At 38.9% G+C, this 26,315-nt stretch overlaps 1 protein-coding gene across 4 annotated transcripts in view; it reads left to right on the top strand.

The window, feature by feature from the left end:
- The window catches only part of RCAN2 (regulator of calcineurin 2), a 259,336-nt gene that overhangs the window by 141,397 nt on the left and 91,624 nt on the right, over window positions 1-26,315 (top strand). Inside the window, exon 1 of one of the 4 annotated variants that reach the window (XM_007972350.3) lies at window positions 23,192-23,563. The exons of the other annotated variants lie outside the window; for them this stretch is intronic. Within the exon in view, the coding sequence (XP_007970541.1) occupies window positions 23,477-23,563 (87 nt within the window). The 5' untranslated portion in view covers window positions 23,192-23,476. Of the gene's footprint in view, window positions 1-23,191; window positions 23,564-26,315 lie in introns of those variants that run through there. 4 annotated transcript variants of the gene reach the window in all.

The following is a 26,315-nucleotide window of genomic DNA, read 5'->3' as shown; positions in this document are numbered from 1 at the left end:
TATTTTTCCTAACACTCTCCCTCCCCTTGCACCTCCCAACTCCTGCAACAGGCCCTTGTGTGTGTTGTTCCCCTCTCTGTGCCCAGGTGTTCTCATTGTTCACTTCCCACTTAAGAGTGAGAACAGGCAGTGTTTGGTTTTCTGAGACAGATGTTCTTTACTTGTGTTATCTGTGAATGTCTTTCTCTCCTCTAGATTTCAAATTGCTTCAGGACCCAGAATTCTTAGATATTCTGTTTTCCTCTTATCTTTTCCTTCTCTTATTAGTGACTCATAGTACTTTACACAAAGTAAATGCAAAATAAAAGCTGTGAAACAAGTAAGTTATAATGCATAAGATGTTTATTAGTAAATAAATGTTCATAAATTTTAGTATTTGTTCTGGATTTGCTGTATGGTTTTGGAAAAATGGCTCACTTTCTGACTCAACTGTTCTATTGTGAAATAGGGTTCTTCATGTTTGACTTTGTAATGTAAATGTAGTATCAGTATATTTAATGGTAGGTGGCAGACAATTTGGGGATATGGGATAAAGAGTCCTCTATTATCTACAGTAATGGAAAAAGGAGAGGGAGAATAATTGGGGGAATATGTCTTATGGAGGCATCTTATAATATGCATTTCAAACTTGGAAGGTGCATTGTCATTACTCCCCTCCATGCCACTGACAGACGTTGCTGATTGTTCTTCCCTGAGAGGTCTGGAAATGGCCTTAGAATCTTTCTCAATATAACAAGCCAAGGTACCATTCTTGCCAGACACAATCCCTTCATCTAATAGTGGAGGAAATTAGAACCCAGAAATAGTAAATGACTTTTACCAACACAAAGTTCACCAAGCAGTGGGAACAAAATTGGAGCCTGAACCTGAACCCTGATTCCTATTGACAGAATGATCAGGGCTCCAGCACCAAGGTCCAATGGAAGGAGAGGAAGCTCTTCGGGCACAGGAAGATTGGGCAGGGAGTGGGGCCCTTGAGTCAACAGTGAGGCAGAGAAGCTCCTCAAAATGGGCTTGGAAAAGAAAAGGGTCCTAGAGTCCATTGCTCTGTAGATGTTTTCAGTGCCACAGAGGGAAGGCTGGCTGTTGTCTAGGATTCTTGTTTCCGTTTCCAAGTCTTTAAGGACAGAGGACAGGTATAATTAAATCACAGAGGTTGTGATCTGACATACTAATCCTGCCCTTGAATGTGGATATTTTTCTTCTTTATTAAATGCTTGCAGAATTAAAAAGCACCCTCTCATTGCCTATTGAATCTGAGTTCACTCACCTTAGACACACCACAAAATGGTTATTTAATTTCCTTAACATAGAAAGTGACACAAACATGATTTCAATTGGGTTACTAGTTATGCCATCGATGGAAATTTAGTCTTTATGGTTGAAATGATGGCTTCTTCCATTTAAATCACAATATAGTATTCTGCTCAGGTCCTGTACTCAGCCACACTGTCCTCTCCAGACTTTGAACAATAAAAGGTCTTGCTTATTTATTCTCACACAGGCTTGATTTACTCATTACTATGCCAAGAAAGAAAAATGGCTTTTGTTCTCTCTGAAAAAGTTTCTGTTAAACAGATATCTCTTAGTGAGTCAACCCAAATGCTGGATGTGAGAATAATCTTTAAGCTGAACTTTCCCCTGGGTGAAACCTGAGCACTTTGAACAATGATTGGTTGTTGTTGTTGTTGTTTTTGTTGTTGTTGTTGTTTTGGCAGAATTCTTTGATAGATCATTAAACATTGTTATGTAGTTGATAATTCTAATTGTAGTGGGTTGTTTTGAGATTTTATTGTATTAGAATATTTTAGAAAACAAGGTAAATATTAAAGCTAAGATAGGAAAAATATTATCTCCTTATAAAATACATACAAGATAATGTTTACATTTTGGTTGAGATTAAGATTATATTTTTAAGTATACTTTTAAATCCTTTACCCTTGAATTTAAGACTTAACCCTGAGAGCAGTTATTAAATCTGAAGAATTTTCCTATACCTAACACCAATGCCATTTTCTTCACATTGTGACCTAATGTAAAGGGCATGGTATTGGGAGGAGGAGGATCTACGTTCTAGACTTGATTTTATCACTAACTTGATGCATGACCTGATGTACATTACATGTGTCCACCCAGGAGGGAGAGCTCCATTTCCCCATCTATAAAATACAGGCATAGAACTGATTTATTTCAAAGCTTCTCCAGAGAAATATCATTGTATAAACTGTGGTGTTGCATTATCCAAATTTTTCTCTAAACAACTGGTTGGGTTTTTCTCCTTACTATTATTATAGTGACAAAATTACACTGCAGATGATTAAGAGAATATAAACGAAAAGAAGAAAACCAAAATTATTGGTAATTGCTTCAATCCAGAGTTAAGTACTATTAATATTTTGATACATTTTTTCAGGCTTTTTATATGTATGTGTGTTACATATAACAGGATCTGACTATATAAATGTTTTACTAAACTTCGTATCTTTTCCCATACAGAACCTACTTTTAATGGTGGCATAATATCTCATCCCGTAGATTTCTCATAATTTAGTTGTTTCCTAATGGTTAGACATATATTTTGTTAGCATTTTACTATTATCATTCTTGCACATAAATATTTATATTGATACCAATTTCTTTGAAGAGATTTCTAAGCATAATGTTACCAGTAAAAAATTATGCATGTTGTTATCAAATTTTGGCATCAGGATTATGCCACCCTTATAAAATGACTTGGGAAGTGCTACTTCTTTCTTTGTTTCCTGAGTCTATAAAATTGTTGCATAATTCATTGATTTTACATTCTTTTCCTTTTCAATATAGAGATTTGAAGCTATAAATTTCCCTCTGAGCACTGCTTTACCTGTATGCTATAGATTTTGATATATTGCTTCATTATAATTTGATTTAAAATATTTTTAAATTTTTCTTTTAGATTTCTTCTTTGACCAAAGGGTTATTCAGAGGAATATATTTTTATTTCCAAATTGATTTCTAATTTAATTCCTTTGTAATCAGAGAGCATATTCTGTATCAGCAGTTATTCAAATTTTTGGTCTTACCATCTTTACACATGTAAAAATTATTGAAGACTCCAAAGAACTTTTGTTTATATGAATTATATCTGTTTATATCTACCATATTAGGATTTAAAACTGAGAGGTTTTTAAAATAAATATTTGTCCATTAACTTTAAAAAAGCATGTTAACACAAATAACATTATTATCAAAACAACTATATTTTCCAGAACAAAAAAACAGTGAGAAGAGTAACATTGATTTGTATTTTCACAAATTTCACAATTCGTCTTTAAGGTCTGGCTCAATTTGGAAACAACTGGGTTTTTATATTTTTTCTTCATTAAATCTGTTGTGACATCACATGTTATTCAGACTGTAGACAATTCCACTCTACACCTATGAGAGAGTGGGAATAAAAAAGGCAAATAATGTCTCATTATTTTGACAATAGTTTTGACCTTGTGGACTTCCTAAAAGGGTTTCAGGAGCCCCCATGGGTTCCCTGTATTATACGATCAGAACTGCTTAGTTACATTATTTTGGATCCTTTTCAATCTATTGAGACTTGTTTTATAGTCCAACATGTGGTCTATCATGGCAAATGTTCAGTATACACCTGTGTACATCTGAAAAGAACGTATGTTCTGCAGTTGTTGGATACAGTGTTCTGTAATTATCAATTAGGTCAAGTTGGTTTTTAGAGTTATTCAAATCTTCATCTTTTCTGATTTTTATTTTTTTCTTTCAATTTCTGAGAAAGGTGTTAAAATATCCAGTTGTGATTGCAGATCTGTACTTTTCTGTTTAGTTCTGTCAAATGCTTTTCATGTATTTTGGATACCTGTTAAGTACATTCACTCCTAGGATTGTTACATTTTCTTGATCTGAAAATTATAAAATATCTATATCCTAATTTCTGGTAATTGTCTTTGTCTTGAAGTCTACTTTGATAATGTAGACATACTGTTTCTTATGCTTACTATTTGCAAGGTTTATATTTTTCTATTTTTTACTTTCAACCAATCTGTGTCTTTAGATTTAAAATATATGTAAAATAATGACATATTTAAATAGATATCATATATAAAGTATTATATTTTTGCATATACATAAAGAGAGAGAGAAGAAAGGAGAAAGATTTTTGATTTTTATCCAGTCTGTTAATTTCCACCTTTTAATTAAAATATTTATAATTCATTTGCATTTAAATAACTATCAATATGATTGAGTTTAAGTCTGTCATCTTGGCACTTGTTTTCTGTTTGTTCTATCTGGCCTATATTCCTTTGTTCTTCTTTTTCTGTCTTCTCTTGGGTAAACACTTTTTTTTAGTATGCCATTTGATCCCTCTTGTGAACTTTTCATCTAGCCCTCCTTTTGTTATTTTGTAATGGTTGCTCTAGTCTAGAGACTACAGTACGCATATTCAACATATCATAGTATGCCTTAAACTAATATTACACTACTTCACAAAGGAAGAATGTCACAACAGTATAATTCCATTCAAACCACCCCCGCTCGATATTTGTGTTTTGTCATATATTTTATTTCTACATGTGCTGTAAACATCATAATTCATTTTTTTTGCTTTTAATAATCAATAGCATTTTTAATCATTTTAAAATAAATATAATAAGAAAGTCTTGTCTATTTACACACAAATTTATGCCTTCTGGTCCTCTTCTTCCCTTCCTTACCAATCTTGGTTCCCATTGGGTATTATTTTCTTCAGTCTAAAGAATACTTTTTTGAAAAAAAAAATCATTTCTAGAGGGTCACATGTGCAGAAGGTAAATACTCTGAGCCTGTTTTTCTTTTTTTCTGTTGAAAATGTTTTTCATTTTGTCTTTACATTGTTTAATAAATTTATTGAGGCATAAATTAAATATAAAATCCACACATTTTATGTGTATAACTCAATGACTACTAGCAAATTTACACAATTGTACAACAATCATCACAATAGTTTTAGAATAGTTCTATCCTCCAAAAAAGCTCCTCATGCCCTTTTGCAGACAATTCTTTCTCTTTTTCACTCCCAGTTGCAGGCAACCATTATTTTATATTTATGGACATTTCATATGAATGGAATAATGTAATATGTGGTACCTTGTTTCTTTTAATTTAGCATAATATTCTTGAGGTTCATTCTTGTTGTATCATATCAGTAGTTTATTCCATTTTATTGATGAATAAACTATATTTTGATTATCTGCTCACCAGTTGGTGAGCCTTCATATTATTTCCATTTTTTGGCCGTTATAATAATGCTGCTATAAACATTTAAAATCAAGCTTTTGTGTCAGCATATGTCTTTGTTTTTTCTTTGGTAGATACCTAATTAGTGGAATTCCTAGGTCATATGTTAAATTTATATTTAACTTTTAAAGATACTATCAAATTTTTTTCCTGGCCAGGTGCGGTGGCTCACGCCTGTAATCCCAGCACTTTGGGAGGCCCAGGCAGGCAGATCACGAGGTCAGGAGATGGAGACCATCCTGGCTAACACGGTGAAACCCCATCTCTACTAAAAAATACAAAAAATTAGCCGGGCGTGGTGGCGGGCGCCTGTAGTCCCAGCTACTCGGATTGCTGAGACAGGAGAATGGCATGAACCTGTGAGGCACAGCTTGCAGTGAACCAAGATTGCGCCATTGCACTTCAGCCTGGGTGACAGAGTGAGACTCTGAAAAAAAAATTGTTTTCCCAAGTGGCTATATACCATTTTACATTCTCACCAGAAATACATAGGGTTTACCTTCTTATTTGAAGGTCATCTGTTGCTGAATATAAAAATATACTTGATAATTTATCTTTTTTTCCTTGACTTAAAATATATTGTTCCATTGTATTCTGGCCACCATTGTTTCTCCTAAGAAGTCAATAGTAATTCCTGTTGTTATTCTCCTGTATATAATGTCTTTTTCTTTTTCCTACTTGATATTTTCTCTTTAATTTAGAATTTTAGGAGTTTATGACACATCTAGATGTGGTTATCATGAAGTTTGATGAGCTTTCTGGATTTGTGCATTAGTATCTTTAATCAATTTGAGGAAAATTGTGGCTATTATTTCTTCAAGTGTCTCTTTGCATCATTCTCTCTCTCTTCTACTTTTAAGACTCTAATTACACATGTTTAGAATATATTGTCCCACAGATCTTTTTCCCTATTTTAAATCTAGTCTAGATAAAGTATTAGTTTTACAGACTTACTCTTTGGCTGTGACTCTTTGGGATTCTGATCCATTATCCTAGCCCACATGAAACCATAAAAGTTTTCTATGAGTTCATATGGTTTCTCCTTAGGCTTCTCTATGGCAAATTCTTTCTCCCACAACTACACCAAGGATGAAAGCAAACATGTACTTTTGCTCCCATGGGAAGGGCTTACCACTTTATGGAATTTGATTCATTTAGATTTTCCTTTCATCAGATCTCTGGGTTTGAAAGAAAATCTATGTTCTATACATAGTTTGTGTTTTTGTGGCTTGTTCTTTATTTTTATTTTTATTTTTTCTTTTTTTAAGAGACAGGATCTCACCCTATCATGCAGTCTGGATTATAGTGGCGCAATCATAGTTCACTGCAGCCTTGGACTACTGGGCTCAAGTGATCCTTTCACCTCAACCTGCTGAGTAGCTGGGACTATAGGCATGAGCCACCAGTCCTGGTTAAAACTTCCTTCTTGATAAGGTGATTTATGATTCCACTGCTGGCATTCTATGTCTTTCTCCACCTCACCTTCTATACCAGATGTCCCAGAGACACAGCACAAAGAAAACTCCAGCCAAATGCACAATATCTGTTCTTTAATAGAGCATTTGCCCTGATACTCTTTCTCCTTACCTATTCCTATTCCAGGGCTGGTTCACTTAGAAAGTAACCTAAAAGTCTTTGTCCCTTTTCCTTGAGCCTAGAGCCAGTCTTTCATAGCCAGGTTCTTGTTTCTCTACTCTTGACACTCTAACACTACACTCAAAAGACATATCTCAGTCAAAGAAAGAATGTGATATCTCAAAGCTCCAGAACTTCCAAAGGTGCCCACCATAACTAACAGGCACCCCAACCCAAATCCCAATCTAAGCAGTTGTGAGTGTATAAGCAAGCTGCCATTTTATAACAGAAACAGCCTTTTTGTGCATTTCCATGTGGCTTCTTACATTTCATTCCTTACCTTCCTCTGTTCTAGCTTTTTGATTTACCACAATGCTTACCTGAAAAGGAAGAGTAGATAAGATATAGGACTGACATTTACTTTTCTTTTCTTTTTTTTTTTTTTTTTTTGAGACGGAGTCTTGCTCTGTCACCCAGGCTGGAGTGCAATGGTGTGATCTCGGCTGGCTGCAACCTCCACCTCCCAGGTTTGAGCGATTCTCTGGCCTCAGCCTCCTGAGTAGCTGGGATTACAGGCACCTGCCACCATGCCTGGCTAATTTTTATATTTTTAGTAGAGATGGGGTTTCACCATGTTGGCCAGACTGTTCTCAAACTCGTGACCTCGTGATCCACCCACCTCGGCTTCCCAAGTGCTGGGATTACAGGCGTGAGCCACCGTCCCGGCCAGTGCCTTTCTTTTAAGCAAGTTCGTCCAACCTATGGCCCAGGATGGCTTGCAATTTTGCCCAACACAAATTCATAAACTTTCTTAAAACATTTTGAAATTTTTTATTTTCTTTCTTTTTTTTTTTTTTTTTAAGTTCATCAGCTATCATTAGTGTTAGTGTATTTTATGTGTGGCCCAAGACAATTCTTCTTCTTCAAATGTGGTCCAAGGAGGCCAAAAGATTTGACACCCCTGCTTTTAAGGATGACCTTCAAGTGGTTAGAAATACAAAACAAGTCATTTGATGGCCCTACCTGCCATTTTATGCAGGTAGAATCTTTTTAAAGTACAGGGCATTAGCAGCCTGCAGCTTGACAAGATTCAGAGATATAATCATAATGTATTTCCAATTATTTCTTATTTATTTATTTGAAATTTTATCAATAATAAGTGTCTATTGCTAATTAAGGTTTTTTAAAACTAGTAACTTTACTAGAAAATTTTTTCTGATCTCATTCATTTGACCAGTTTTGCTTTCATACTCATTTCTTAAGCTCGGTTTTCTCCCTTCGTCTCTGTCTTGACACATGCTATCCATCAAATAATGATATGCTACCTGCTAATTTGCTCATTTAAGACATTCAAATTAAACTTTAAAAGAAAGGTTTTCCTTGAAGGAGTCATTCAAGGATTAAATCCTCTTGCTTCTGTTTCTATCCCCATTTGGCTTTTGATTCTGTATAAAATTAGATTTTGCTTTTAAGCAGCATGCTTCAACACAACATGTACATACATCTTCTATATTAGTTAAGGAAATGGTTTCTGTTTTACCAGCTACACCCTAAAATTTCAAGGACTTGCCAGAAGAGAGACTTATTTCCCACTCGTGTAATACCCCATCACAATGTGATAGAAGAGGGGGTTGAAGGAAATAGGAGTGTGCTCCATGGAGTCATTCAAAGATCTAGGATGGTAGAGGCTCTGCCATCTTCAACACTTGGCTTGCAAGGTCAGCTTGAAGAAGAGAAATGAAGGTTCTAAAGGAAGTTCTTAGGGCTGAAAGTAGCAGGAATTGTTTTCTGCTCCCACTCCATTGGCCAGAACTCAGTCACAGGATCACACCAGAGCTGGGCCCTGATTGGGAAACAACTTTTCAGAAACAACTCTGTACTATTCAGGGGAAGCACAAACCTTTGGTGGATTTTCAGTCATCTCTCTTTATATGCATAAATACATCTAAGACTTCATGGCTAAGTCTCTAAATTCCAGCATAAATCTCTAAAATTCTCAAAGCTTGAGGAATTAAGTAATTGGATAGTGGAGTAGGAGACTTCATGGCAAGCACAAAAGACTGTCTTGATAGTAGAAGTAGCAAGTGGAGGTGTGACTAGGCTAGAAGATCTCAGAAATAATCTGTCCATGAAAGGAAGCAAAGATGGGATTAGCTTATCTTATCATTCACTCATGCGTTATTTCATTCATTTATCAAACATTATCTTGATTAGTTGCTTTATGGCAGGCAATGTGCTAAGTGCTGAGGATACAAGGATAAATAAATTATTTATACCATCCAGTGGGGCAGCAGCTATAATGGATTCATGTACATTATGTATGGGAAAGTAATATACATTATTTTAGTGGAGGAGAATGACTTTCCACTACAGTAGCCTAATGAATTCCCAATGTAGTCTCAGAAACCTATTTTCCTATTGGATTCTAACATTTTCTTTCTTTGTATATATGCAGACCCTGGTTCCAACTTTGCATTCTACTTTCACAGACAGTAATATGATATTTACTTAGTACAAAGATCCCTCAGGCCACAGATTATTTGCAGAATGGATTTAAAAGGGGTGAAATTGAATGCAGGGATGGTCAAGAGGCTGCTGTCATAGCTTTTACTGGTTCTCTCTTTTATTAGGAAGAAAATTTAAAATCCTACCCATAACTCACAAAGCTCTTCAGGTCAAGCCACTGTCTAATACTCTAGCTGCTTCCCCATAGCTTCCCACCCTTGATCCCTAACTCCACATTGGGCAGCCCAACAATATTAGGCTACTCATAGTTTCTCACACTTTGACACCTCATTCTATGGCCCAGCTTACATATAAAAGTCACTCTGTGCTTGTCTGCCCATTTAGAAAACTAAAAAACCACTTGCCTCTCAAAATTCAGCAAAATGTGGTTTCCTTACAGAAATCTTCTCTAACTCTCCTTCACGCACCAAACTTAAATACTTCTCCTATGCTCCTACTGCATTTTGTATTCATATCATTTGTGATGATATAATTCATAGTATATTACATAATACCACATCATATCATATTATATTTTTTCATTTCTTTCTACCAAGACCTCTTTAAAGGAATAGTGACTTGTCATCTTTCTATGGCCCATGCCTAGGTTGATACTGGGAACGTAGTATATTCAATAAGTAGTCATTGGATGGGTGGGTGGTGGATGGATGGATGGATAGACTGATAGTGGGTTGATATCATCATATGAAGAAACCCCCTTTAATTCTTTTTTTTCCTTCTTCTTTTTATTGAGACAGAGTCTCGCTTTGTCGCCCAGGCTGGAGTCCAGTGGCACGAGCTTGGCAACCTCCACCTCCTGGGTTCAAGCAATTCTCCTGCCTCAGCTTCCTAAGTAGCTGGTATTACAGGCATGCACCACCATACCCAGCTGTATTTTTGTATTTTTAGTAGAGACTGGGCTTCACCATGTTAGCCGGACTGGCCTCGAATTCCTGGCCTCGAGTGATCCACCCGCCTTGGCCTCCCAAAGTGCTGGCATTATAGGCGTGAGCCACTGTGCCTGGCCTAACAGCAGTGGAAAAGCAGTGAAGGTATTTGAACCAGGGGAGTGGTATGATTCACAGAACTAGTTCACACAAAGCCATATCTGGTGGTACTGAATAAGAAGGTGGGATCGGCAGGGAAGCAGAGTGAGTATGAGGCTAATAACAGACCTTTGTTATTTTTGAGTTGCCCAGCATTCTAATGCACTTTCTATACTGGGGAAATTCACTCCCCATTGCCTATGTTGGGGTTATTACATGCCACAAAGAGGCCATGAAGATTAAAATTATTTAGCCAGGCTTCCTGGCAGTTGGGGTTGGGGTACATGACTCAGGCTTGACCGATGAGACACTGCACACGAACTTTGACTCTAGAGGATATGACACGAAGTCACAGGGACAGTTAATGATCACTTGCAGCAGCAGAGGAGCAGTGATGAGGAGAGCATGTGGAGGGTTCCAGTGGTGGTATCCTAGCTACACTGGTTTCGGTATCATTTTGGCTGTGGTCTTCTGCATCTTAGACCTTCTTGGTTTCTACCTAGTTTCTGAAGCTGTTTCTCAAAATTCTTGTTAACTCTGTAAGAGCGACCTGCTAATCCCCTATAAATTATTTTTCTGCTACTTAGCCAAAGATATCTCCTATCATTTGCATCCAAGTGCTCTGTCAGGTATAGGAATTGAAACAGTGGTGACACTGGTGGGTGCCTGCCCAGCATCCCTCGACTCCTAACGTAGATTTTTACTTGCATATCCTTCCATTCCCATGCAGCCTGTACTTCAGGGAAAACTGGGAGCACTCCTCACTCTAGGGGTGAGTCTAAGTTGGCTTTTTCACCAGAATGTTAAATCAGCACATTCCCTAGCCCAGCCACAGTCATGTTCAGTGGTGAACAGGTGACCCAAGTGTCCCTGTTGTGGAATAAAATAAAGGCAGAGGGGACTACTGGCAGTTGTCCTGGGAATCAGCTTTAGAATAACACTGACCTTCAGAAGACAGAGCTAGAGAGACAGGACCTTGTGATAACTTCACTGAGTCTCTGGTTTAACCAGCCCTGAACCCTAGTCAAGCTATGGACTGCCAATGGAAGAAATCAAAGATGACTAAAGTTATGATGCAAGGTGAGTGGGGGGAAGGTGGTGTCACAATTAAACAGGAAATACAGAAAGAGGATCAGGTTTGGTGAGAAGATTAGATGTTCAGGTCCAAATATGGTACATTTGCTTTTCTAGAAGTATTTTTGTACTTTAAGATCGTTTAAATTCAAATAAAGAGTAAGGCTTATCAAATACTTTCACATGTTTACACCTCAAACTAAAGTCTAGGTATTTTTGAAAGAGTAAAAATAGCTGCATAGAAGGACCACAGTTCACAGATTTCTGTGTTGCTTTTCTCGTGCTGTAGGTTTTAGCATGAGAAGAAAAGCAGTGAAAAGGAATCTGCTTCTAGAGTTTTGACTACTCAGAACTGTAACAGTACTGCAATAATATTCTTCCTTAATTAGTGCCAATAAAAACGAGTATCTCTTACCATTGTGAGAAGTAATGTCATTTTTTATCCTTCCCCTTCTTTTTTTTTTTTTTTTTTTTGCTTTTTTGTTAACATAGAGATTAATGATATTAGCTAAAGATTGAAATGAGCAAATATGTGTGTATCTCATTGTCATGGATGTATGTCACAAATGTACTCTTGTCACCTGTATAACTAAGCTATTTCAGTTACAGTTACCACGATCTACCCAGGTTGAGAACCTTAGAATCTCCTTTGAACACTTCTCCCTGCACATTTTTTTTATTTTTTTGGTACCTCCAATCTGTTTCTCTCCTCACTTTATTCCCCATACCCAGATCATTACCGTGACAGCCAATTAATTGTTAAACTCTAAATTATCTTTATCTCTGTGGCGTTTCTCATATCCATTCCCTTTCTTATATTACTATTGCATCTCCATAATCCAACCCCTGTTGCCTCTGGCAAGAGTTTTGGAATTACCAACGTTTACAATCCTTCCCCACTTCAATTTAACCTCTTGCACCATCATGAACTTTTGATAGATCCACATACCTTACTGGATGAAATATACCCACTCTTAATCCTGGCACTCAAAGTCCTCAGATATGTGGCCATGACTCTCCTTTCCTATCTTCTTATAATGCACCATGCCCTGCTCAGGCTTTCCATTCCGATTAAATGGGCTGTTCACTGGTCTTTAAACACATGCCTATCCTTGCCCACAGGCTTCAATTCACCTTAGCTCTATCCAGCATCCACATCACATGCCCTTCTCTTTCCTTGAAGCCTTTCTTGATTTTTTTTCAGTGGGTGAGATCTTTCATCTCTTTAAGGAACTTTCCATTGTCCCTGGCACCATCTTCCCCTTGGAGGTAAGACTTTGAAACCTTGACCTTTTAGCACCCGCCTCTCTGTCTCTAAAAACCACCCCATCCAGTCTAGTCACTGAGTTCTCTTACATTTCTACAATGTCTCCAGCAGTGCTCATTGCTACTTATAGATCTCAACCAAGAAATTCAGCCAAGTTGATTTCTGTTCTTCTAAAGTTACTTCAAGATGCCTATTTCTTTCCCTCCTACTTTTGCTGCTTTCCAACCCAGTCTTCACATCACCACTGTAATTCTTTCCAAAATGCAGATGTGTTCATCTTCCCTCCTCTAGAATGTTGAAGTTTGTATAGCAGAAATGTTGAGAAGTTAAGAGTTCACACTTTGAAGGCAAGCCATTTAGATATAATCTAGCTCACCCACTGTCCAGCTAGTTGTCCTTGGGCAAATTATATCATCTCTAAATGGGGACTATGGTGAAGTTTAAATACATTAATGCCTGTGAATATTTACAGAGTTCCTTCACAAAGTTAGCCCTAAGGAAATGATAGTATGATAGGATGATAAGTTCCAAATTTCAACTGAGATACCATAAATTAATAAATATGACATTCTAAACAGAGGTAAGTTTCACACCAAAATGCAGATTTTCTAAGCAGGTGACCCAAAAACGAGTTAGATAGCACTATATCCTGAAAGGGAGATTAATAAGATAAAGGGAGTAGAGATAAAAAGATCCCTGCCAAGGTTGTTTTTGTAGAAATCCATGCTGGGACTCCTGCTTGGACCTCAAGAGGGAGGTTTAGGATGATGCCTGCCCCCTCAACTCAAGACTGTTTGGGAGAACGAGGAGCATCCTTTCCGTGGAGTCATTTGAAGACCTGAATATCTAGTTCTCTATGATTGACTCCCACTTTATTGTCCTTTGTTATTTAATCTAGGTTTGTCTGTGTTTGTGTGTATTGGACAGGACTTTTTTAGTTGTTAGTGACAGAAACAATACTTGAATTAGGCTGAGAAAAAAGAGAGGCATTGACCGGGATAATGTTAGCATATTAAAATAACCAAAGGAAGAGTTGAATAATGAGACCCATGGCAGGACAGGGCATCACTGGGCCTCCAAAGTGACTGAAAATGAGGATTCCGATGCTTCCAGAATTTGATTTCCTTTCTCCACTTTATCTTTCTGTTTCTGATGAATTTGTCTTAATTCAAAGGCACAAGTGAAAAACACAGCAGCAGCAGTCCCAAGCTTTCTGACATCACAGGGGGTTGGTGCTCTCCACCCAGTTTGGATTTGGAAAATCGTCATGAGAAGTCTGACCGGCCTGGTAAGGGCCTCCTTCAGATACATCCAATATAGGAGGAGAAGGAGAAGTTTCCAGAGGATGCAATGTCCAGAAGACAGGGATGCTGAGCAAACACCCTCTTTATTTTCATCCCTGTAATTTTTTGAGTGTGTCAGCTTCTTAAACATGGTACTGCCCAGAATGAATGTGCCTGGTTCTGATATTGAGGATGGAAAGGGGAAAATATGTCTTCCTAAAGAATGAATTAAGGCAGGATAAGACTCTTGGACCTGGCGAGGAAGGTACGGCAAAGAAGAAATGATAGTGGCTTCTTAAGAGTGCCACTCAGGGATTAACTGTACGGTATCTGTGGGGCCCCAGCAGCAGTAAGGTGCTAACTGGGCAGTGGTGGAATGAGCACTGTCCCTGAGTCAGCCTGAGGGCATTGGCAGCTGCCACTTAGCATGGACCTTCTGCACAATGGGGAGAATGGGGATTGCACTTTGTGCCCCTCTTCCTCTTTTTGCAGTGTCCCTCTGAATTCTCATGGACCCCTCCAGCTCACACCTCACCATCCCCATTGTCCAGCAACCTGAGTCATCTTCATTTGCCTCAGCTTCCCTTCTTAGGTTCACTCTCCTTTATAGGGACCTAGGTTATAGATTTATTTCTTGTCTGTGTGACAATGTGTATTCTCCACTGACTTTCCAAGCAGAATAATTCCATTCATTCATTCATGTATTCATTCATCCAACACACTCACTGAGCTCTCACTGCATGGCAGGGCTTGTTGTTTGGGGGCACTTGGAGATATCGCTGTGGGCAAGGTAGAGGAGCCCACTTCTCACGAAGCTGGCTTTCCATGGAGGGAGATAACTATGCAAATGAATATACAGTATCCATTAGTGGTAAGTGCTTGGAAGAAAAATAATGTAGGCTAAGGAGATAGTGAAAGGAATGCTACTTAGGCTGATCAGGACAGGCCTTTTGAGGAGGCACATTTAAGCAGAGACATGAATGCTGTGGAAGGGTGAACCCTGCCACAGTGAAGGGAATAGTGTTCTAGACAGAGGGATGGCCAAACACAAAGGCCCTGAGGTAAGAATGTGTTTTTGCATGTGATGGACAGACCCTAGATTTAGATCTTAAAATATGTTGAATTATTTACCAAATGGAACTGGGGCTCCTTGGAGAAATGCCTGAAACACAGGCGACTCCTAACCATAGGAACAAACCTTAACACCTTGCTCATAATAAGAGTAATGTAAAGTAGAAAACTCATTGAGATCTCTACTGTGTGTTTAGGATATTTTGATTGCTAGTGTCAGAAACAGAATCTGAATTAGCTGGAGAGAAGGTAAGAAGGCATTGATTTGGGCAATGCTGGCTGAGTTCACTTGTAGAAACATGTGCACCTATAGAAAGAGAAATGCAAATCAAAGCTTCATTGAGATAACCACATCTTATCCACCAGATGGGTAAATGTCTAATGCATTCTGAAACACACACTGTGGAGAAACAAACTTTCTCATAAATTGCTGGTGGGGAAGAAAAATAGTACAATTCCTGTGGAGGAAAATTTGGCAACACCTAGTGAAGGTACATAGACATTTGCCTTTTAACCCAGTGTTTCCACTCTAAAATCTGTCCCAAAGATGCAGTAACAAAATATGAAAATTCAAAGTGCATGCGTTGCTGCATTATTTAATAGCAAAAAGCTGTAAACAACCCAAATGGGGACTAATTGCAGAAACTTTGGTAAATCCAAATAGTTGAATACTATACAGGTGTAAAAAGGAAAAGACCTATTTCTACATATTACTATGGTGTGATCTCCAGCATCACATTTTATGGTGATTAAGACCGAGACAGAAAAAAGTGTGCAAAGTATGCTATCATTTACGGGATAAAGGATGGGAAAATAATATACACATATACTTGTTAAGATGTTTTTTTAAATGAGAGAAGCTAAACAATAAGGACGTATGAAAGGGAAAGAAAGAATATTGTGATCACAGGGATAGAAACTGGATTTCTTTGTAGATTTGTAGTTTTGATTTTTGAGCCATGGAAATATTTTATATAATTATAACACAAAATTAAAGAGAAAAGCAATCATTAGGCATCAAAAACAAACGAACTAACTTAGTATCTAGTTGGTGGAATAGATGTGCTGTTCTAAATGACTGTAAGACATAATTTGTACATGCTTTGTGGGATATACTCTAAAGACAAAAAGAATGAGAAAAAAATCTTAAACTCTTTCTGGTTGCATTAATATTGTGATTCCAAGGCTGTCGTGCCTATAGCGTGGGATAAGGCAACTAGCTGATTATGTTGCTGGTAAGAACCAAGATATCTAGTGTGAAAGAAAGGGATACAAGTGTAAGACTGATGTGTTTCAACAGTAGTCCTGGATCTGAAATGGAATGATCAATCTGAACTTATGGCTTATGTTATCTTTAAAATGTTTACGTATTATCTAGCTCTGTCCACTGAAAAGGCTTATAAACAATACCCAACCCAGTACAAAGAGCTCCTCTAAACTTCTAGATTGAGATCTTAAAATATGTTGAAATATTTACCAAATGAAACTGGGGCTCCTTGGAGAAATGCCTGACTCCTTATCTAAGGCAGGAAATGAACAAGATGAGCCTGGAACATCTTGTCATACCAGAAGGTAAGTGGCCTTTGAAGATTTTTCAAGGGACTCAGGAGCCAACTTGATTAGATTCCCACTAGCCAAAGATGGGCAATTTGAGCATTAATAAAATTAAACTACAATGGATTGTAATTTTATATGTTTAATATGTTTAACCATCACATATGTTTAATCCATGAATTCCTAATACTTTAAAAGTAAAAATAAAAAAAAAAAAATCCCTCAGTGATCTTTGCAGGGTAATAGGGAAGTAAATCATGAAAACAAAAACAAAAACAAAACAAAACAAAAAAACACTAGTTAAGCTGAGTGCAGTGTTTCAAGCCTGTAATCCCAGTGACTCTGGAGGCTGGAGGATCACTTGAGGCCAGGAGTTGGAGACCAGCTTGGGCAACATAGCAAGACCCCCCCATATCTCATAGAAATTTTTTAATTAATAAAGGAAAAGAAGCAAGTATTTATTTTTGCCTTTGTTACAAAAACTGTGGCTCAAAGTAACTAAATAGTAGATAAGAAGTAGTTCCTCTTAATGGAAGTGTTCTGTGAATAAATGAAGGAGGAATATCATCATTGTGCAACTCCTAATAAATGAACGCACCTAGGCATTAAGCATGAAGGAACTAATACCACAAAAGAGAGACAGCCAGACTCTATGTACCCACTGATAGACATACATACAGCACCATCTGGGAAGGAGTCTCGCCAAACCTGAATCCCTTAAGCCTCTGGATCTAAACAACAGAACCTACAGGCAACAGAAAAATCTGTCAAATTACACTATGTGGAACTTCTAAATTTCACTATGTGTAAATTCTAAAGGACAAATAACATGACTTCATCACTACCAACAACAAACTGCAAGGAATTAAAAAAAGAGATGGAGGAGAACTCTAGATTAAAAGAGACGTGAGAGACACGGTAGTATGGATCCCAATTTAAATGAGCAAACTCTTAAAAAGGAAAGAAGGAAGAGAAGAGACACCAGGATGTGACTAAGGAGAGGGGGAGAAAGGATGGGAAGTGAGAGGACATCATAGTACAGCTGGAGAAATTTGAACCCTGGCAGGACGTTTGGTGATCCTAAGGAATTATTCTTGATTTTTGGATTGTGTGTTGATACGTGTTGTGATTTCAAAAGAGGAATCCTTTGTCTTTTAGAGATATATACTGAAATATTTATAAATGAAATGATATGATGCCAGGCAGCTGCTTCAAAATAATCTGGAGTGAGTATGGAAGTGGGTGAAGATGGAGCTGTGGTTTTCAGGCTTGAGCTTGCATCAGAATCACCTGGAGGGCTTATTAAAATACAGATACTGGTCTTCCCTCCAGAGTGTCTGATTCAGTCTTGGGTGGGGCCCAAGAATCTGCCTTTCTAATAAGCTCACAAGTGATGTTGATGCTGTCGGTCTGGGGACCACACTGTGAGAGTGACTAGCAGAGAGGAAGCAAGATTGGCCCCGTGTTAATTATTCTTGCACCTGGGTGGTGGATACATGAAGGCTCATTATTACATTCTCTCTTCTGCTGAATATATTTGAAATTCTCTATAATAAACATTTAAAAAACAGGTGATCCAGAAGGGTATACAGAAGGAGCAGAGCCTCTGACAACCCATAGCTGTAATGGGAATTTCTGTGCTCATTAGCAAAACAGGTTTGGCTGCTGCTACCACAGCTTCCTCTGGGACTGGAAGGTGTGCATCTCCTCCTGCTGAGGTGGAGGTGAGTGTATGAGCTCAGCTGTCTATCCTTTTAGAGAATCACCTGGACTGAAGGGAGGGCAATGGCCTCTGTCCAAGGGGTCTGTGCATAGTGCATCCTTTCCTCAGTGTGATCAGTCATTGCAATAGCAGTGATTTGGATGAATCCCAAGGTTTCCTGGCCACTTCAGCTGGAAAGGACACTCCTGAACAGAGCTGTGCCAGGACTCAGCTCTCAGAGATGAGAGGTTATTGCCAAACTCACCATGCCCTTGTATCCCCCTGCAAAAACCTCCCTGCAACTCCTAGCTCTAGGAGGCGCCTCTATTGGTTTGAGCCTCTCTACTTGCCTTTTTAGATTCATTTGTGTATTTATCCATTCATCTTTCAGACATTTATTAGAGTACCTCCTACATCTCAGGCATCCTTCTAGCCCCTGGGAATACAGCAGGGAACAGAATAGGCAAAAATCTCTGCTTTTATGGAGATTAAATTCTAGTTGTGGGGACAAGCAGTAGACACATAAAGAAATAGATGAACAGAATAATTTTAGGTAGTGAAAAGTGCAGTGAAGGAAGCTAAAATAAAGATGCCAGGATAGTGATTGACTCTGTGTGTGTGTGTGTGTATACATGTGCACACATTTTTTTAATTTTAGCTGATTGGGGAATACTTTTCCAAAGAGATGTGATCTGAGCGGAGATCTAGATGATAAGAAGGAGCAAGCCTTGAAAAGATCTGAATATTTTCAGAGAGAGGGAATAGCAAGTGCAAAGGGCCTGAGATGGGAATGAACTTGGACTGACTGACTTTCTTTCTTTCTTTCTTCCTTCTTTCTTTCTCTTTTCTTTCTTTCCTTCTTTCCTTCCTTCCTTCTTCCTTCCTTCCTTCTTCCTTTCTTTCTCTCTTCTTTCTTTCTTTTCTTTCTTTCTTTCCTTCTTTCCTTCTTTCTTTCTTTCTCTTTCTTTCTTTCCTTCTCTTTCTTTCTTTCTTTCCTTCTCTCTCTCTCTTTCTTTCTTTCCCTCCCTCCCTCCCTCCCTCCCTCCCTCCTTCCTTCCTTCCTTCCTTCCTTCCTTCCTTCCTTCCTTCTTTCCTTCCTTTCTTTCTTTCTTTCTTTCTTTCTTTCTTTCTTTCTTTCTTTCTTTCTTTCTTTCTTTCTTTCTTTCCCTCCCTCCCTCCCTCCCTCCCTCCCTCCCTCCCTCCCTCCCTCCCTCCCTCCCTTCCTTCCTTCCTTCCTTCCTTCCTTCCTTCCTTCCTTCCTTCCTTCCTTCCTTCCTTTCTTCCAATAAGGCCATTGGGGCTGGAACAAGAAGGGTGAAGAAACGTGAGAATGATATGAGATGAGGTGGGAGAATAATCTGAGTCTAGTGTTTACAAGGCCTTGTAGCCACTGGCCAAAGTACATCTATATTCCAGACACTTCCAAGGTTGCAAGTCAGCCCCTAGCTATAAAAAACACATTCTCAGCCAAGCACAGTGGTTCACGCCTGTAATCCCAGCATTTTGGGAGGCCAGGGCAGGCAGATTATGAGGTCAAGAGATCGAGACCATCCTAGCCAACATGGTGAAACCCTGTCTCTTCTAAAAATCCAAAAATTAGCTGAGCGTGGTGGCCTGTGCCGGTAGTCCCAGCTACTAGTGAGGCTGAGGCAGGAGAATCATTAGAACCCAGGAGGTGATGGTTGCAGTGAGCTGAGATCACGCCACTGCACTCCAGCCTGGTGACAGAATGAGACTCTATCTCAAAAAAAAAAAAAAAAAATCTCTAGAGAAACAGGACACTATCATAACAGGGGAGCCCCCTGGACTCTCTAGCCAATAGTAAAATGACCATATTGTATAGACAATTGACTACTAAAAACCTAGCAATTTGGGTGTTTAAAACCCACTAATTTTAGTTCAGAGTTACTGGAAAGTTCCTTTGCCCCAGAAATCATCTGCTCTTGATGCCTAGAACTCTGCCCTAAAAACACTGTTTACCCAACTTAAGACTCTATCTCCTATTAAAATATGGATTCCTCTGGGTGGGGTAATACTATGAGTTATCAGTCATTTAATGGTTATACAGATGAGTTGACAACTGTCCTTGAAAAGATACTGTAAAAGAGGAAAGCATAAAGTTAGCGGGTGCTTGGATAGCAGGAAGGAATCTGCAGGGAGAATCAAATTAGAAAGGGAAAGCTGAGGATACATGAGAAAAAAAAAAACTGCCTATTTTACAACTTCAAGTAGGGCTTTGCTTCCTGGATAATGTCCTCTGGCCAGGGCACATCACAGCAACGTGTATCTCTTATAGCTCTTTCCTAAACATAAAGTGTGAAATAATTCATAGAGCCCCTTATGTAAACAGAGCAATGATTAGAATGTGTTGCTTCTACTTTGCTGTTGTTTCTTGATGGGCTCTGGGCACACGTGGACTTTGCCTCTGTGGATGAACTGTCACTGATATGGCATAACGTTTTCATGAGTTTCATGAGTATGAAGCAGTGATGTGCTGGAACAGCCCGTGTGAGCAGATTACACGCATGTCTTCCCAACTTTGTATTCAGTTTGACTTCACACTGACTGCTTGAAACCAGCCATGATGAGCATAGTTACGCCATAGAAATTGATGAATGCTAAAAATCGAAATGTTTCTTTTCAGAGAGCTGATTGTTAAGCATTTACCAGTATGCTGTGAAATGTAAAAAATAAATTTTAGGATATGCCATGGCATATGAAAAAATATTCATTTCTTTGTTTTGCCTCTTGAACAGATGCCAATTATATTCAAAATCATATTTGCCTTTGTATTACTTTACATTTTAGCTACATTTGTACAGGTAGGTACCCCATTGACCTTTTCAAAAGCTGTCTGGTACTTCATATTGGCCAGGTTTTGCATCATCTGGCTCTGACTGCCTTGTATACTTCAGGCCCCAGCCAGATTTAACCCCCAAGCGAGTTTTGCATCCCAATGCCTTATTCTTTCCTTTGGACATTTCTAGTCTGTTTTTCCCTAGCTGAAGGGCTCCCCTCACTTCTTCTCTGTCTACCAGTGTCTTTCTCATGTTTCAAGGTCAGAGCAGAAATTTCCTTCCCCTCTTTGATGCTCACCTGCCATCCTAACATGGGATCCAGCATTCAGCATTCATTGCTCTTTCTCCAGTGCTCCCACTGAACACTTCCTATACCTCTTCAGCCCTCACCATCCCTGCCTTGTGAAATGTTAGTCTGCATGTCTTATCTCCTCCCCTGGATTTTAAGCCCATTGATGATAGTGACATTTGCTTTTCCGTCATTTTATCCTTGAGAGTATCAGATGCAGAGCTTTGCATAGTCATTACTCGATATTAGTTGGATTATATGCATATATGATTTAATATTTCCCACACTGTCCTGGACAGCAAAATAAATGCCATATGAACAAATACACAAAGACACACACACACACACACCACACACACACATACACACACACACACAGTTTCATCAGTCTAAGTATCTGTATTTGTGGCCTGATTACCTTCAGCATAGAAAATGCCTTGTTGAAGGGGACCATTGGACTCAAGTATAGACCAATGAGGACAAATGAGAAAGCTTCTACTCTCAGTCTGAAATGTCACCTTTCTCATCTGCATGTAAAATTGGGAGGCTTTTGTCCGGTCATATGTTAGAAAACTACCAATCTGTTATAAATCAGGGTGTTCCAGTGGCCACTGAACTGTTAAGGAGTTGAGTGTCCCAGCTACTAGGGACGCTGAGGCAGGAGAATCATTTGAACCCAGGAGGTGATGGTTGCAGGGAGCTGAGATCGCGCCCCTGCACTCCAGCCTGGTGACAGAATAAGACTCTATCTCAAAAAAAAAAATCTGAACTCTGAACTCTTAAGGATACTTGACATTGTATCCAGCTGAACTCTTAAGGATAGATGCTGCTACCATGTTAATGAGATCTATTGGGACTTGTATAACTAATGATAAAATAAAAAACAATCGGAGATTTTTTCTTTGGTCACTCGTGTGAAAGGAGGCTATTCCTGTTTGATTGATTGATTGATTAAACAAGTATCATCTTCGTGTGCCAGGCAGTCTGTGAAACGCTCAAGATATAGAGGTAAATTATGTGTGGCCTTGCCCATCAGGGATTTATAATCAGGAAAAGAGGCTGAGAAAGCAAAGGGATGTGTTCAAAGTCTCAGGTGAAGTCAAGCCCCGAGGATCTGACAAGTTCTGAACCACATCAGTGAGTTTGCCCATTAGACTCCGCCATCTGTCCCCGTGTGAAACATTTGCTCTAACTCCCTTCCATGAACTGCTTTTGGTTTGAATGACCTTGGAGACAGCCTGAAATCCCGAGCTTGGAAGGGTGCTTTTAGCGTTACTGGTCTGCACTTACGGTCTTCAAATAGAATTTCCACAAACCTCTAATTATCTCCTCTTACCATGCTCCCTAAATGACAGACGACCAGCTCTTTAGTCACTCCAAGAACGGATTTCTATTCAGCCCATGCCCGGGATGCATTAGGATGCCCAGAACATGTGTGGCTGCTCCGAGTGGCACAGAGCAATTAACAGAAGCCAGGCAATTTGCAAAATGCCTCAACTTCCTGCTCATCTCGAAGGCAGAAAATTGTCAAACCTTAACCTCAGGAGGCTCATCTGCAGGATTACACCTCCCCCACCTCAAAGAAGAAACTCTGGTGTCAGATTCCCCCCACCCTCCTGCTTTTTGCAAACATAAGCACTCGGCTGCAACAACAGCTATGACTCAGTTCCTAGCTAACGCTGCCTGAATTGATTTAGTCTGAGTTCAGATTTAGCACATAATCATGTTCAATTTGCTCCACTGCACTGCCTAGAGATAAAAGGCTTGGAGAAAAAAAATAGCTTCAGCTTGTGTCAGTCTTTGTGGTGATGTCATTGCCATGAGCGAGCCGGGCCGTTCGTTACTCTGCTGTGCTGCCTCAGACGCGGAGGGCTGCGTGCAGTGGGAGCGGGCTCCAGGAGCCCGAGCCTCCAGCCGTCCCCAGAGGAAGGCAGCACCGGGGCCTGGCCACAGCAATATCCATCTGGAGGCTCTTCCCTTCACTCCCAACTCTGAGGTTGCCTAACTCTTTATTAAAAATTCAGAAGGGGGAATGCCAGCCCCTAGCATGGACTGTGATGTTTCCACTCTGGTTGCCTGTGTGGTGGATGTCGAGGTCTTTACCAATCAGGAGGTTAAGGTATGCACCTGCAATCTTATTTTTCATTGTTGCTGTTACTGACGCTGCTTGGCAGAGCCTTTTTAGCATGAGGAAATAAGACTTTGGTTAATAGTTTTCAGCTCACAGTCTGCGCTAGAAATGCATGTGGTAAGTGCATGGCTACATTAAGTAAAATAAGTTGGAAGAGGGACCAGCATATTATTTTTAAATGTGAAAAGGTCTGCCATTATATGTTTCTTCTTGTCTTCTTTATTAGGTGATCCCTGGTCAGTCCTTTCCGAGTAGACACATTTTCATATTCCCATATCGTATCTTTGTCAATAAGGAGAATTTTCCAGCCCTCAATGTCAAGAGGGATTTTAAATCAATGATTACATGAAGAAAGCACACATAATAAACCCAGCATCCAGGCCAGCCTGACAGTGGGGCAATAACCCTTTCTGGCATGTCACTTAAATATCCTGTGATGTGGTCTTCAAATTAAACAATAGCTTTTCTACAAATGGCAGTTTCAGTCCCCAGCTTTCTGGAAATCAAAGTTGGAGAGCAGCTGCCTAAATTTTCTTTGTCAGGCAAAGAAAGCAAATCATTTTTCTTGAACAGTTGTTCATAAAGAAAGTTTAGGCATAAATATTTTGCATCTTAAGGCTTAGTATACATGCTGGTCCTCACTGATTGCCGGCAGCAGTTGTTGACTTGTCATATGTAATTGTCCTCTGATGATATTCATTCTCTTTTATTTTCCATTTGGCTTTATATTATGAAAAGATTCCAGGCTTGTAAAGTGGAAATGTTTATTTTTTCTCTCATATTTAATAGAAGAACTAGCTGAAGCTTCTTATTTAAGCAGTTCACACACACAGAAGGTCAGTTGTTCATGGTGTGGTGGGAGGAGTAAAAGGGGAATTACATGGCATAATCATTTACCATCCTTGCTTTAGTCTTAACTTAAAGAAAAACCCTGAATTCTTTATTGTTGGGTGTGCAAGTGACACCCTGGTGCTTTACAGGTGAGGATTTATGTGTTCTTGGCATAACACATGGCTATGTCATTCAAGATTGCAGCTTTAACAATCTTTTGAAATAGATTTGATAATCTGGCTTCTTGTTCTTGCATATTTTAAACATGTAGCCCTGTATTTACCAATTTTTGTGCCAGTGCCATGGAAGTGTCCACCACCTGTCATATGAAGGTTCAGAAAATAAGGATATAAAGGTTTGGCACTGCCTGTGATTGCATTGAGAATGGAAACATGCATGCAGTGACCCACAGTCCTGCCAGCCATACTTCCATAGCATTTGAGAAGGGAGAGCAGTCATCAGACCCCTCCAGTTTAAAGCCAACTTCAAGTCCAGTGTGGGTAACCAGATAAAGAGACATCTTCCAGTAACCACTGGAACATAATTCCATCTATGGAGAATAAAACTTCACAGGACCCTTCTGTCCTCAACAGTTATCCGTTGTTTACACACTTGCCCTCAGAATGTCATAAGATATTCTCAACTTTTTTGGTTCCAGAAAAGATCGTGAGAAAATACTTATTGGAGATCTGCAACATGCCAGGCATTGTGCTTATATAGGAAAAAGTTTAAAATATGCTTGTATGGCATATGTGTCTATGATATAGATATAAAAATAACCAATTGCCTAAGGTTTCTTAAAGACAAAGAATATTGTGTAGAATTAAGAGGACACAAAGTTGTTACAGCTGTTTGTATGTGAGTGGGTGGAGTGGTTTTATGGAAAAAATGGTATTTAAAGATGAGTAGATTTTATACAGAAAGAGAGAAGGCACAGCATTTTGCAGTCTAGTGAGTCGATCCTTTTGACTGCAGTAGGTTCTCTATGAGAGATGAGAGGGAAATGGGAAAGGAGGTGAGTCAGGGCTAGATGGTGAACAGCTGATGCTGTTCTTCATAAATTTATGGGGTTTTTCGAGGAAGACTCTCAGCAAAAATAAGTGCTACATGTCCTTACTGCCAATAACTCTGAATCATGATGGGCTTTTTTTCTTTTTTAGAGTATCTAATCTTTATGGGCCTTAGTCTTCTCATATAATGTGAGAATAGTAGTGATTTTTACCTTATTAGCTTAGGGACAAGAGAATTATACATGTAGAATAATTACCACAGTGTCTGAGTCATATTTAGCACTCCATAAATGTTGGCTATTGCTATCATCGTCATTGTCATCTTTGTAGGCACTCTCTGAAAGTGATAGGTTACCTTTACCAGTTTATTGGAATGTCGTAAATCCAGCTGAATTTACAATGACAGTCTAGCACACAGAAAATGTTTTCCCTCCCACCCCACTCCCAATATACACACTCTAGCTACCTAGAAAACATGGCTTTCCATTTTTGATATTTAATCATCTAATGTTAGGCAGTAACATTATTAAAAAGCAAAGATCTACTTTGTGCTTATTAAAAAGGGGGAAAATGAACAAATTAAGGTAGGCCAAATGTTATGTGTTAAGAAAACCTGTGCTCCTTGTTCAAAACTGACCATTAGTCTTATCACAAAGAAAGGTTCAAATGTAAAATTCTAGGCACCAAACAAAGCTTCCCCAAAGGTATCCGTCTTCTTCGTTCATTACTAATAACTGGTGGAGCCAAGAGTTCCTTCTTCAATGTCTTTAAGGTTTATTGTCAGAGAAAAGGGAGGCACATGGAAAGGGTCTGTCTCACCTGCTTACATCCATCTTGCTTAATCTCGGGCTTGTTTGTTTGTTTAATAGGCATCCCTACTTTCTACATGTAGCCCCCAT

Source organism: Chlorocebus sabaeus, chromosome 17 (genome assembly GCF_047675955.1).
Source record: "Chlorocebus sabaeus isolate Y175 chromosome 17, mChlSab1.0.hap1, whole genome shotgun sequence".
Classification (NCBI taxonomy): domain Eukaryota; kingdom Metazoa; phylum Chordata; class Mammalia; order Primates; family Cercopithecidae; genus Chlorocebus; species Chlorocebus sabaeus.
Note: the sequence above shows the minus strand (reverse complement) of the source record. Positions and strands in the feature narration are given on the sequence as shown.